The sequence below is a fragment of the Cygnus atratus genome, chromosome 5 (genome assembly GCF_013377495.2).
Source record: "Cygnus atratus isolate AKBS03 ecotype Queensland, Australia chromosome 5, CAtr_DNAZoo_HiC_assembly, whole genome shotgun sequence".
NCBI lineage: Eukaryota > Metazoa > Chordata > Aves > Anseriformes > Anatidae > Cygnus > Cygnus atratus.
Window position 1 is genome coordinate 40155216 of NC_066366.1, and position 13738 is coordinate 40168953.

At 35.7% G+C, this 13738-nt stretch overlaps 1 protein-coding gene across 1 annotated transcript in view; it reads right to left on the reverse strand.

Moving 5' to 3' along the window:
- The window catches only part of SLC25A21 (solute carrier family 25 member 21), a 253826-nt gene that overhangs the window by 101035 nt on the left and 139053 nt on the right, over positions 1 to 13738 (reverse strand). Inside the window, exon 3 of the mRNA XM_035539338.2 lies at positions 10676 to 10724. Coding sequence (XP_035395231.2) covers positions 10676 to 10724 — 49 coding nt within the window. The remainder of the gene's footprint in view (positions 1 to 10675; positions 10725 to 13738) is intronic.

Here is a 13738-nt window from a genome sequence, read left to right on the forward strand (position 1 = left end):
TCCCTTCCCTTCCCTTCCCTTCCCTTCCCTTCCCTTCCCTTCCCTTCCCTTCCCTTCCCTTCCCTTCCCTTCCCTTCCTTTATTCTTTAAAAAAAAAAGGGGGGTTCCTTCCTCGTTTTATTTTAGGCATGTTCCATCCATGGTTAGAAATCAGCCATGACAGTGGTTTAATGCAAAATTTTTGTCCATGGAGAAATCAGGCATGACCACGTTCTACCCCTGAATGTGATCTTAATGTTTTATACCACTGACAAATCATTAACATCTGCTAATAACTCACCCAGCTGCTTTGTTAGATTGTTGTAAAAAAATCTTATGTATACCATAGATGTCTCCAACTTGTAGCCCATGTAACCTTTCCCAGCTGCTTAATCCTTATTTTAAATATCACTTAAAAATGCATACATATTTAAAACTATCCAATTTCTTTGTCTCCAGACTACTTTTTTAACCATGCTAACATCTGGTCATTTCCACTCCCCAATTCCCATTTTAAATACTTATTTTCAGCACATATTTTTCTTGTAAATAGAACCCCATGTACTTTATCACCTCCTAGCCCTCCACTTTCTGCTTTCTGCTCTTGCTCTCATACCACTCCATCCCTCATGGTTTCACTTGACTCATATTTTAAATACAGGATTGACACAGAGGGAAGATTATGTAAAGAGGTTCTTTGATTGTCTACCCTAATTTAGGCTTAGGGAAAGAAAATGGGGGCATGTCTAAAGGGAATAAACAAAGGGAAAGAGGAACAATGTACAGTAAAGGGGGTATAGGTAGTTGTTAGGGATGAAATTGCATAATGGAAACATTTGAACACTAGAAAATACTTCCTGGCTGTGAGAGCTAGTAGGCTATGCAGGAGCCTCCAAAGGGAATTAGAAGGCACTTGTCACCTGGCACACTTTAAAATAGGCTGGAAACCAGCTGTGGTTTAGGGCCAGGCAGCTAACAGAACCAAGGATCTCTGAACAGGAGCAGAAGGCTCTGCTCCCCATCCTGCCTCATTATCCTAAGAAGTCAGAGGGGAAGGAGAGGACAATTAGGAACTCCTCCAGGACCAGGCATAAGAAAGCTGGGAAGAAGAGGACAAACCCAGTCCCATGGCCTGGGAGCCATTTCCATGCTGGGGATGTGGGTGAGATGGGAGGAAAGTGGGAGAGGGAGAGGGAGAAGCAGAGGGAGAGGGAGAGGAGGGGAGGGGAGGGGAGGGGAGGGGAGGGGAGGGGAGAGGAGCTCAGCACTGGGATGGGAATTTCTGAGTGCTGGTACAGCAGTGGCTGGAGGAACATCATGGATGCAGACTGTAACACCTCATTTGGAAACTGGCTGTGAATTTAAGTGCTGGTTACACTGTCCTGGTCAAAATTGCCTCTAGCAGTTTTGGTATCGTTCCTCATTGCTATGAACTAGCAGATAAATAGGCAAATAGATCTTCCATGTCCAGAATGAATAAATCAGATTCATAAATGTTGTACAGGATAGTCCACGTTACATTGATTGCTAAGAATCTAACATTATTTCTTTCTCACCATTTGAGTGAGGCAATTTACGTAGCTCAAAGAAGGTATATTAGCACATTATGATAATTTAGATTTTTTTTTTTTTAACAGCAATAGAATAGCATATCCTGAGGCTATGGTAATCTCAATAAATAAAATAATTAAACACATTTATTGTTTAATGCAAACCATAACACATAATATGACACTACAGGGTATTTTCTGTACAAATATGGATATATTTTTTCAGACCTCTTAGCCTGATACATCCATTCTCATATCTGTATAAATCTTGAGATACCTCAAAGAGAATCTAACCAACTCTACACCTCTTATTTTTTAGGTAGGTTCTACCTAGAGAAGCAGCCAATTGTACAATGAGCATATTTTGGAAGGCATTTAGTCCTTGGTTCTCTTCCTTTTCTTCCTCTTCCCAGTAAATAGTGCTACAAAAGAATTATTCCAACATATCAGCAATCCATGACATGACTCTTATCTATAGTTACAGTTTTGGAACTCTTTTGTCACATTTGCCTACTCTACCTGGAAGAGGGTTATCTGTAGTCTTACATTAGCAAAGGAAATATTTTCATAAAATTAAAATAAAAACAAAAGGAAGGAAAAAATTCAGAGCTTTCCTGAATTTAAACCAGGAGTGCACAATGTGCAGCCCATGAAATCATAAAATGCAGTCCATACAACCGTCTTGAAACTGCATCATGAGGACACAGCTAATCAACTGCAGTTTTTTCCAGTGCTAGTGATCTTAAACATCAAGAAACTTTCCTTTCTCTACCAAGGAAGATACTGTACCAGTACAATCAAATGTGTCTTTATACATTTTTTTTTAAAGATGTAAATATAATATATGTAGATTACAGAAGGGAAACCCTCAGGCTCTTGTCATATTACAAGTTCTGCCCATGTAGCTGCCAGGAATTCTTTACGTGAAGCTGGTACCTGATGGTTGTAAGTAGTGGAAATCCAAACAGAAAGAGTATTGTGCTATGGCATTAGAAGGAAAGCAAAACATAAATTAAAGGGACCTGAAATGAACTATTCTAGTTCACTGTCGAAATCAGATGAAAAGCAGAACAACAAGCATAAAATTGTGAAACGCACAAATGCGTGTTTACATTTGGCAGATGTCCATAGTCAAAAGCCTGGTCACTAGTAGGATGGATAATATTTGGTATGTTTTTTAGTATGATTTCCAGTTGTTCCTCAGATTGTCTGCACAAGGAATCATTTGTAAAGGGTTCTACAAAACAGAGCTGTGCTTGGGATGTGTAAAAGGACAGACAAAAAGATGAACCCAAACAAAAATCTGCAACAAAAATACAGACTACATGTTGAAGAGCACTAAGGCCACTCCAAGTCATCTTTGATCCAGCTTCCTTCCAGAAATCCAACATATACCTTACACACCTACTGGTCTGAAAAGAAAATGTGCAATATACCATCAGACATTTCCTCTTGTCAGTCTTGGCTCTTCCTCAGGCATTCTTTCTCATTTGCTCTCTGTGGGAGACTGTCTGCTTGCTTCCACTCCTGAGAAGCTCATTCCCACATCTGCTGCTGCCTCTCTCCTTAATCCTCCTAGGACAGTCTCAGCATTTACCTCCTGCACACAGACCACTTCTCTTCCTTCTAGTGTAAGAGACTGGCCAGCTGCACACCTGTCCAGATAGCTAATTAGGCATCTAGAGGCTTTTTTTTTTTTTTAAATTTTATTCCCCTACCATCCTTAGAAACAGGGAAAGAATTCTTTAAAAGGGAAATAGAGAAATAGATATTAATCCACTATCTTGAGCATGTTAAAGGTGGATATGGCTTATTTGGCAGGTGTTGGAAATTTCACACTGTTATATCTCTCAAGTGAGTCAAAAAATAGGGTTGTTTTCGTATGGCCAGTGTAATGGCACAGATAACACGTAACTTAAAAGGTAATATCATTGTGCTGCCCTGTAAAATGGAAATGATTATTTCATGGGATTTCAGTTTCTTAAGAAAGCACCTAAAGTTCATAAAAATACACAGTAAATGGCAGAATGTTCAATAAAAATTACAGAAAAGCTTCAGAAAAGAGCTCCGACAGCCTATTTTGCTGACGGACAAACATTCAGTTTCTAACAGAGCGGTGATAAGCTTATTCTAAAATCAAGAAACACTATGTTACAGTTTTTACAAAAATCAACGCTGATTTGAAATAGAGATACTGTTAAGCACTTTTGCAGTTTGACCACAAATGGCACAGTATCACATGAGGAGATGATGATATATTTATACAGTTCTTTTTATCCCAAAGGATCTCAAAAGTCTTTATAAAACATACATATGGTACGCCTACGAATAAAAATAAAAAATAATAATAATAATAAAAAAACATAACAAAAATCACTTTGACCAGCACTGCAAATCAGAGCATCTGTTTAACAGTGCACATCAATACTGTTGTTTAATTCAGGGAAGGATTTAAATTGGAATAGTACATCTAGCTGGAATTATTAGCCTGTATGCCCTTATTAATTCCTAACAGTTTGTATGTAGAAGAAAAACAAAGGGCAAATTACTGACTCCTGGATCACATCCACATCCAAATCATTGTAAACTTGAGATAAGTTCTTATTATACAAAACTTGGGTCTGTAAGGAAATATTCAAAGCATTTAAAAACTGAAATTCAAATGCCAAAAACAGAGTATCAGCTACAAAATGCACACAGACCGTATGAACAATTGTGCCAAAAGCCACTGATAAATCAAGTAAGACTAATCCCAGAGAAAAGCCTTGATATTTGGTTGAAATAAAGACAATAAGTTGATTTGGTCAGGGATTATTTTTATAATTTTTTTCCCCACAATGAAAACAATGACAACAACAAAAAACTTTTATCAGGAAACAATCAGTTTCAATATATTTTTATCTACATTTTTAGATGATAGTGGTTCTCTATGTTTTCAACATTTTCAACCCAAAACTGCTGTTTTTCTGGATAAAAAAAAAAAATAAAAGAAGAATCTTAAGTGAAAATTTCCAAAAGTCAAAATTAATTAAATGTAGTCTTTCGTTGGCCAAATTTAATTGTTTTTATAATAGTCTTCTGAGATTTCACCTCAAGAGCAGAATACGGAATTGTTTGGTATCCTGATTGTTTGGTGTCCTTCCAGAACAGGAAGACTATTTATGCTTAAAACTATTATGAATGTAGCTAGAGCAGTTCGCATGAAGTAACATGAACTTAACACAGCATGATGTGAACCAAGTCAGCTATGATCATTTGGAAATGGTAACATTGTATAAGGAAAATGAACTCTTCCTTAAACCATGTTTTCTAAGAAACAGGCTCCACTACTGCTCACTTAAACAAAAAAGACCAGAAATCAAAGAGGAATTAATGATATAAAGGAAGTAGCTCTTGCAAAACAACAGATGGAATGAGATCGGAAACACATGTAGTAAGCTGAACTTTTTAATAAGACCAAAATGACAGAATTGGAACAAAGGAACAAAATGGATAAACACACACACACACAAATCAGCAGAACAGTTGCTAACTAGAAATGGGTCTGTACTGCAGAGTTCAAATTTGGACTCAGATCCCAAATTCTTTACTAAATTCAGGGCTTTAGATCCATGATGTTGGTCTGGATTGTTGCAGAAAGAGTGGCAAACCATAAAATCTTGATCATGACTAGAGGAAAATTTTCTCTAAACTTTTTACGGCGAATTATTGGCCTTATTTTCTAATGTTGATATTCTGGATCACACAAAAGATGGAAAATCAGTTCACACACAGATCCTGCTCTAATGCTGAACTATGTAAAAAGGCATTAAAGTAGAAGCAACATATTTTTCCCAGATTCTACCAAAGGTGGGAAACAGCTTTAAGAAAAATAACAGGGATGTACAGTAGGTTGATCAGGAAAACAAGTAACATATTCTCCTGAGGAACAAGTAAGAGATTTTGAAGGAATGTCTCTTAGGTTCTCTCTTGGGCTTTGCTTTCCAAATTGCACACATCCATCCGAATGTGAGGCCATGTTATGAAGACACAATTAAGTCTGAAAATAGAAGAGACTATTTAAATAAAGAATAAAAAATTAAAAGTATCTGGAAATGTCATTATTTGAATTAAGTAGAAAAGCATTAAAACATTGCCTCTTGAATATGTTTAATTTGTAATGATACAAGCTATCTTGATGGCTCTCTTTAAACAATAATTAATTAGAGTTTCTCCAAACCCTTTAGATGGTAGTTGGCTTACAATAACATTTACCACTCTCTGAATATGTTGTGTGGAATTGAAACCCCTTAATTTTCAAGGGGTATGAACTAATATATTTCCACTGAATTCAGCACAGATCTGGAGCATAATTTTGTATTAGTATGACATGAGAGAAAACATCTTTCTTTTAAATATTTGTCTCAAAATGTATAGTTATGTCAAATTGCTGCCAAAATGGAAGAGAGAAGTAAACGATTCATCTAATCTGTATAAAAATATTTCTGTTCACAGGACCTTCAGATACAAATCTTTTTAGATGCCTTATGTATTTGAAATTTTTCAGTGATATCTTGTTATTTTTTCTTTATTATTTCAAAGCACCTAATCACACATTTCTTCATCTGTGTTTTCTATTAAATTCTGTCATGTAGATACAATTGCTAAAAAGAGTTACAAAATATGGTTTCCATTTCCTAACTAAAGAATACTGAGCCACATCCAAAATGAGTATTTCCATTTCAATATATGCTTCACAGTATTTATGAATACTTGCACTAGCAACTTTGAAATTTGTTTTCATGAACAGTGAAGTGACAGAAATTCAGATATATAAATATTGTTGATTAATGAAAAAGAGGAGGCACATGTAAAGGTAACCAACATTTATACCTGAGGAAATACTAGCTAACATTTTATTTCTGGTCATAGGATTTATAAGTTCTAATTTTGCAGTGTCTTTCTTGGCTGCATGCATTTTAGAGATGTTAAAATGCAATAGCAAGGAAAATTATACACCAGTGCAGGTAGTTTGGAAGTTAGCAGGCTCCTGAAAATGTCAGTTTTATGGCAGCAACCCAGTAGCAGGAAATTAACCATTTTTTGTTTGTTTGTTTGTTTTTTGTTTTTTTTCCGCCTAAAACTTGAAGTGTTCAAAGCTATGGGACCACATAAAGGCATAACCTGGAGCCACAGTGACATCTTCCAGTCAGGTTTGCCTGACTGATCCCTCAAACAGCATCAGCTTTCCCTCAACTTCTGATAGCTTCCTGTAATTCTCTCCGTTTTGCTCTGCAACTGGTCCTGTGAGCTATTGCACAAGTATTTTTTTTTTCGGCAGTAAAAGGCTATTAATTTATGAATTTTATATGTTTGCTTAAACCAAAACATATGCCAGTAGGGCCAAAGGATAAACTCTAGGTGGAAAAGTACTCTGATAATTTCAATATAAAATTAATATTTATATATATGACAATGTTTTGTCCTACATATCATGATCTAGAATACCTTTTATCATCCTTTTGTAAGTCTAATGAATGACATCATAGCCCACATTAGACATAAGAAAAGAAAAGGGTTTGAAAATAAACAAAACCAGACTAAGACACTTTTCTACTCACTTTCCAGTAAAGAAAGACCATATAGGCTTCTTAATTAAAAAAATGAACTTTCTGTGTCTTGACTGTGTCTGTACCAGAGAGATCTTACTTGCTACTGCTCTCCCTGCTCGTACATAGGCAGACACAAACGCTTACCACGTTCTGTAAAACTTGCTCGTATTTAGGATGACAAAAATGGAGATTTATTTAATCTACCAATCAGTAAATTAATCCTAAGGGTAACTGGTAAATAAAACAGCTAACAAAAAGTCTCTGTCATACTGAGAGACTAACAAATATAGCACAAATATTTGAATAGTGTCTCGTCAGAAACTATACCAATATATTTTCTAATTGAGAAGAGAGCTTTATTTCAAAGAAGAATTGAGATTCATAGGGCTAAAACAATGGATTATAAGTTATCTCTCTCTAGCCAGGTCACTTACATGAATTTCTGAAAATAGTGATATTTGGTGTTCTGATAGACAAAATAAAATTATTGTCCAATGCCTATTAAGAAACAAACAAACAAACAAAAGTCTATTAAGCATTTTGCTGGTCTGTAGTTTATAAAAATGCATTTATATATATATATGTTATTCCTTCTCTGATATGTGTTATGAATAAAGAAGTTAAGCATTGTTACTGTAAAATAATAGAAAATTACTAAACACAGAAAAGATATTGCAAAATGTTGTCGCAAAAGAGCCAAACCATTTTCCAGGGTTTCAAAATAATCTTTGACAGGAACTTTCATTTCTCCAATTTTTTATTAAAAACATACACACACACAAAAATTATAACAACCAAGCCATGATCCTGAGCTACAAATCCACTAGATATGAGCCTCTGGCATCCTCCCTAAACTTCAGAATGCTAATTTAGATCAAATAAGATTCCACTCATTTGAAAAAGCCATGGGACTTTCCAACAAACAAATGCTTAACAGAAAAAATGCAGGAAACTCAAAACATAATAAAAATTAAGCAAGAAATAGTGGTTTTATAAATCCTTTCACCTAGTCATAAAAATAAATAAATAAATAAAAAAATAAATAAAACAAAACCCAGCAACCTATATTAGCTGGATTAGCTGGAAGCAATTAAGAAATGAGAGATTATCAGTACAATGTTAGAAAAGAGTGAGTGCACTGCAGTGCTGAGAGACACTGAAACAAAAGAATAAAGTAAATGAAAATGCATTACAATCCATTCTAAATTCAAAGTTAATAATTAAAACCAATGTTTCACCTGAACCTCTGTGCGGCCATGAATTAACCTGCTATAGCAGTTTTGAGAACTTTGGACCGTTGCAAAACAAAGGGAAGGGGCATGAACATGACACTGAATGGTGGATGAGATAAAAGAATACTTTATTCTGGGTTTTGCCACTGGCTTTCAAGATGTAAATATTTATACTAGCCAATACTAACCTCAGCAGAATTACCAGAATCCATATAATATCTCTGAATACATCTGCACCACCAGAACACAGGAAAGCTATTACTTGGGTACAGCTCAATTCTGCAAAGAGTTGCAGTTAACTCAGTGGCAGAGAAATTTGCTTAATGGCTTTTTTACTTGATTCAGCCCTTTGTTTTTGCCATGAACTGTAATCTGATTTCTTTTACACACCTATTGTTCTTCTATTTTTTTTTCTTCTTTCTTCTTTAATTCCATTATGCATAGACTCAGGTTTCACATTTAAAGGGTTCTTAATATTTATAATTTTTATAATTTTTTTAAAATGTTGAGAAAGCTTCACAAACATCCCCTTACACTCTTCAATGCTACCCATTTCTGGATCTCAGATGTGATTAGCATTTTCTATATTAACAGTATAACAAAAAAACAGTAAAATCTGGAATAGAAAGGGGGAACTCTGACCTTCTGAACATCCACTGTAAGTTTGGTTTCTGTCAGAAAGCTGAGAGTATATCTGTTAATTGCCAGTTTATCAGAACACACGTAACTAATGTTTTTTATGATATATGATATGCAGCATGTTCTGAATCATGGATGATAGTAAGGATAGTATTAAGTTCTTTCAACCAAGACTGGGGGCATGAGGATGGGTTGGATGACAACCTCAAAGGCAGCAAAGACATGAGAAGTAAAACACTGATGCTGCATTTATACTATGGAAGAATACAACACCTAGTTTAGTACAAAGGAAAACGGGAAGAGGTAACTCAGCCAGAGCTTTAAACAATTCTTACAGCACAACAGGCCAAAATGATGCCTCTAAAGCATATCCTATGAGAACTACAGGAGAGACAGAAAAGCAAGACAGATTTTTTTTCTTGTAAGTTTGGTCTTGTATCTGTTTTGCTTGTACCCTCTTGTTTCAGAGTCTTTAATTTCAGTCTTTCTATGTAAATCATGTTTTATTTGAAAAGTCTCAGTATACTGAAAGGGGCACACAGAGGACCCACTTGAAACTACTGGGTGTATTGTCTCCATATGAATCAATATATTCCATATTATGAAGGCATCCAGAAGAATTTTCAGAGCAAACTCCAAGCACCAAGGAGTACCTGCTGCACCCAGGCAGCAGTTAATGTGGATGGAGCCTCCATTGCTCTCCTATGGTTTGGGGCAATGACCACAGATGGCCTCCTTCTGCAAAAAGCAAGCTGCAGAAAAGTATCTCAAGGCCTTAGGCAAACCCCAGAATGTGATTTAAACATAAGCCAAAATATATCTGTAACAAATTCACGTTGGCTGACTGAAACTAGAACCTCAAGTCCTTATTGACTGCTTAAAGCATATTCCAAACACCACAACTGATCTCCTCACTATTTGTAGAGGGGTCTGATACATCTCCCAGTGAAATGTTTTCACTTAGATGAGTGAGACCTAGACAGAGGTCTAGGTATATGGTATTTGAGCAGGCTACCCAGGGAAGCAGTTGAGTCTCCATCCCTGGAGGTATTCAAAAGACACATAGATGTGGTGCTTCGAGACATAGTTTAGTGGTAAGGACACAACTATTATTAACCGATATTTTTCAGTTTCAGTAAACAACATTGAAAAAATCATTTGACCAAATTTTCCAGGTCACTTTATCATTTATGCTTACACATAAACAAATAGTCAGAAAAGGAAATAGGGACAAAAGATGAAATCATAAAGTTACATAGCTTATAAAGCAAATATGGAACACCTCATTTCACCATTTTTATCATTTGTATCAGCTCTCAGAAATCTGTGAAAATGATTTTGGAGGCAATATGGCATTTCCCACTTAAAAAAAGAAGTATTGCTGCAGATGATACAGATAGTAAGTGAATTTAACTGTGGCCCTCTTCATATAATAGGATTTTGTTACAATGTTAAAAATGCATGTCAGAAAACATATTTAACACCTTTAGATGACCTCTAATCAGAAATGTGTTATGCTATTCAAATTCCAACTGCCAAATGCTGTAGATACAGGTAAGTAAATATAAATGCCATTAAAGGTACAGGTTATCTTACTTGGAGAAGTTCTAGCATTTTATTTTTTGACAGCTCCTAATCTGGATATCTTCCAGTATCAACAAAACATGTTCAAGCAGAATCTTACCTTGTTTTCACTACATCAAGGGGATGCATCAGGCAAATTTCTACAAGACCTATAAAATAATAATAAAAAAAGGCCTAATAAGCATTTGTACAAACAGTAGTTTCATTTTCATTGACTCCAATAGTTTTTGAAGTTTGAAAAGTAAAGTAAAAACCTAATCGTATCCTTGACGTTACAGCATTAAAATATCTCATATATTAAACATACTCTTCTGTAGTGTATTGGAACCTTCAGAGATTTTAGACAGTACACCCAGTGATAGTTGTTTACTGCAGCGGGGAAAGTGAGGACATATGCTATGTGATAATTTTATTCACTGTTTTTACTTAGCTTTCTGCCTTAAGAACACCAGGCATATTGGACAGGCATCATAAATAAATAAGTACTGCTGAAAGTAGTGAAGGAGGGGAGTTCAGGTTAGCACTGGCTTCTTTGTCATACAAAACTAATCCCTAAAGATACTGACTGCTATTATGCAACACAGTGCTGGGGGCTCAGATGAACTTGGTAAGTTCAAAAAAATAACAGCTGTTTTTTGAGCTGGTTATTTGGGTTGTGGCCTTGCTTGTTCTTCATCCTGTGATCTTCATTGCACTGATGAGCTGTCCAGGCTTTTCCCCTTCCTGTTTCACCACCCATCAACCCAATTCACATTCTGGGGACTTTCCATGTTCAAGAGTGGAGGGTGTGGATAGCAAGGGGAAAATGCTGAGGAAAAAAGAGATCTGGAAAATCCCTAATGCACCTGCCACCACTGACTTCAAAATTGGTTCCATTACTGTTTTGCACCCACGTGCCACCTCATTAGAAGTCCAGAATTTTATCACCCACATTTTGCTCCTGCTCCATGGCATATGCCACCTTTCATTATTTCAGAGAACTTCTGAGCTTCTCTACATTTTCTTATATCTGCTAGGCTTGCCTACATCCTTGTCCATTCTATGTATCACTCTCACTTCAAACAGCAAACATACAAGAAGAACATGTATTTAACAAGACAACAGTAAAAGTATATTTTGAGATCTGTCAATATAAAGAGATGACAAAAACAACTGCACAAATTTTAAAGGATTTTGAACTACTGAGAAAAAATGCATCTGTACATCCAAGATACTAGATTACCATATCTTTGAATTTTCTGTGCCCTGGCTTACTAAGACTAATAAGCTTCCATGGTCACTTTTTATCCAGAGTAAGAAATTTAATGGTATAACATGCAAAAACTGTTTCTGAAGACTATATTGATCATAATGTTTCAATGCATCTGTTTCACTTATTCATTATTTTAGCAAGAATAATTACAAACCACTTGTAATATAGAGTGTGTATTTTGGTGATTCATGGCTAAACTTCCAAAAATCTTAATCATAGAATTATAGAATCACAGAATTTGGTTTGGGTAGGAAGGGACATTAAAGACCATTCAGTTCCAGTGCCCCTGCCATGGGCAGGGAAACCTGCTGCTAAACTAAATTGCTCAAAGCCCCATCCCACCTGGTCTTGAACCCTTCCAGGGTTGTAGCACCCACAGCTACTCCGGGCAAGTTTTTCCAGTGCCCCTACACCCTTAAGTGAAGAATTTCTTCCTAATATCTAATCTAAACCTATTCTCTTTCAGTTTAAAAACATTACCCCTTGTCCTGTCATTATACACCCTGATAGAGTCTCTTTCTTGCAGATTCCCTTTAAGTATTGGAATGCTTCTATAAGGTCTCCCTGGAGCATTCTCTTCTCTAGGCTAAGTAACCCCAATTCTCTCAGCCTCCCTTCATAGGAAAGACAGAACTTGATTCAGAAAAACATTCTTATTCAGGTTAGAATATCTTCAAAGACCTTTCTTTACACATACCAGAGAGACCTACAGAAGCCCATGTTAAAGTTCCACTAGGTGCTCTCCTCATTCATATGCCACTGTCTTTTGGTACAGATCCTGTGCTCTTGTTTTAATGGCACAGAATATGGCTGGGCTTACTAAAGTTAACAATCTCTAAAACTTAAAGCAATTTATTACATGCTAGGCTCCTGAATTACTTTCACTTCACACAGACGTGAAAATATCATGAAATTTGAAATGCCTCCCCCCACTCTCCCCCCACCGACTATTACTACTGAAGCAATGGAATTTGCATTTTGGCCCTGTTCTGCAGCGGACTTGATGCAAAAAGATTCTTGTTGGGCTTCATGCAGGAGTCAGGCTCTGCCTAGGCAGCGAACACTGCAGTATCAGAAATTGAGTTGCTTTTTCCATTACTGATTATAAATCTAAATGAGGCTTACAGTTTCCATTTTAGAACTACTAAAGGTAGTAGTTCAAGTGTAATAGGAAAACAGTTTTATTTTATTACTACTATTTTGAAGTTTATGTAAGAAAGGATTAAATTTCAAAACATTATCTATTTTCTATTTCAACTTTATCCAAACTTCCTGAGTAATAAATGTTCTTATCTAAATAAGCCTTTTACATTGAACCAAAGCATTAGCAGAGTGAACATTCTCATTATAGTCAAAGGAAAGTTAGCCAATATATACGTAATTTTTTTGAGTTAGTCACAGGTGGGCATAAGCTGTAATGCTAACATTCTCAATTAAATGCATTTGAGCAGGAGTTTACGCAAAAGTTTGCAAAGATGTTAAAATGTTTAAATTGAATTCTTTGCCTAAAATACTTGATGAGAGTTCCAATTAACATATACAATTTTCCCACTTTTCTATCATTACACTCTAATATATAAAGCTTGCAAAACATAAAACTGGACAGATAACCTCTTTAACCTAGCTATTTGCCATTCTATTTGAAAGAGTATCAAACTAATATTTGACCCTTGTTTTGTCATATTTTCTCTCCTCTCCATGCAGTATTTCAGTTTTGGAAAAAAGGAAGACAACATACACTGGATCAACCATAGAGTATTAATATTAGTAGTATGGAGACAGTCATTCAAAACCATGTAATTCAATATTTTCAGTATTTTTTCTGGAAAGCAAGGGTTGTAGTTGTTATTTCTGAACAGGTATATTTATGGCCATAATTATTACCCAGGAATTACTTTTATTTTAATAAAA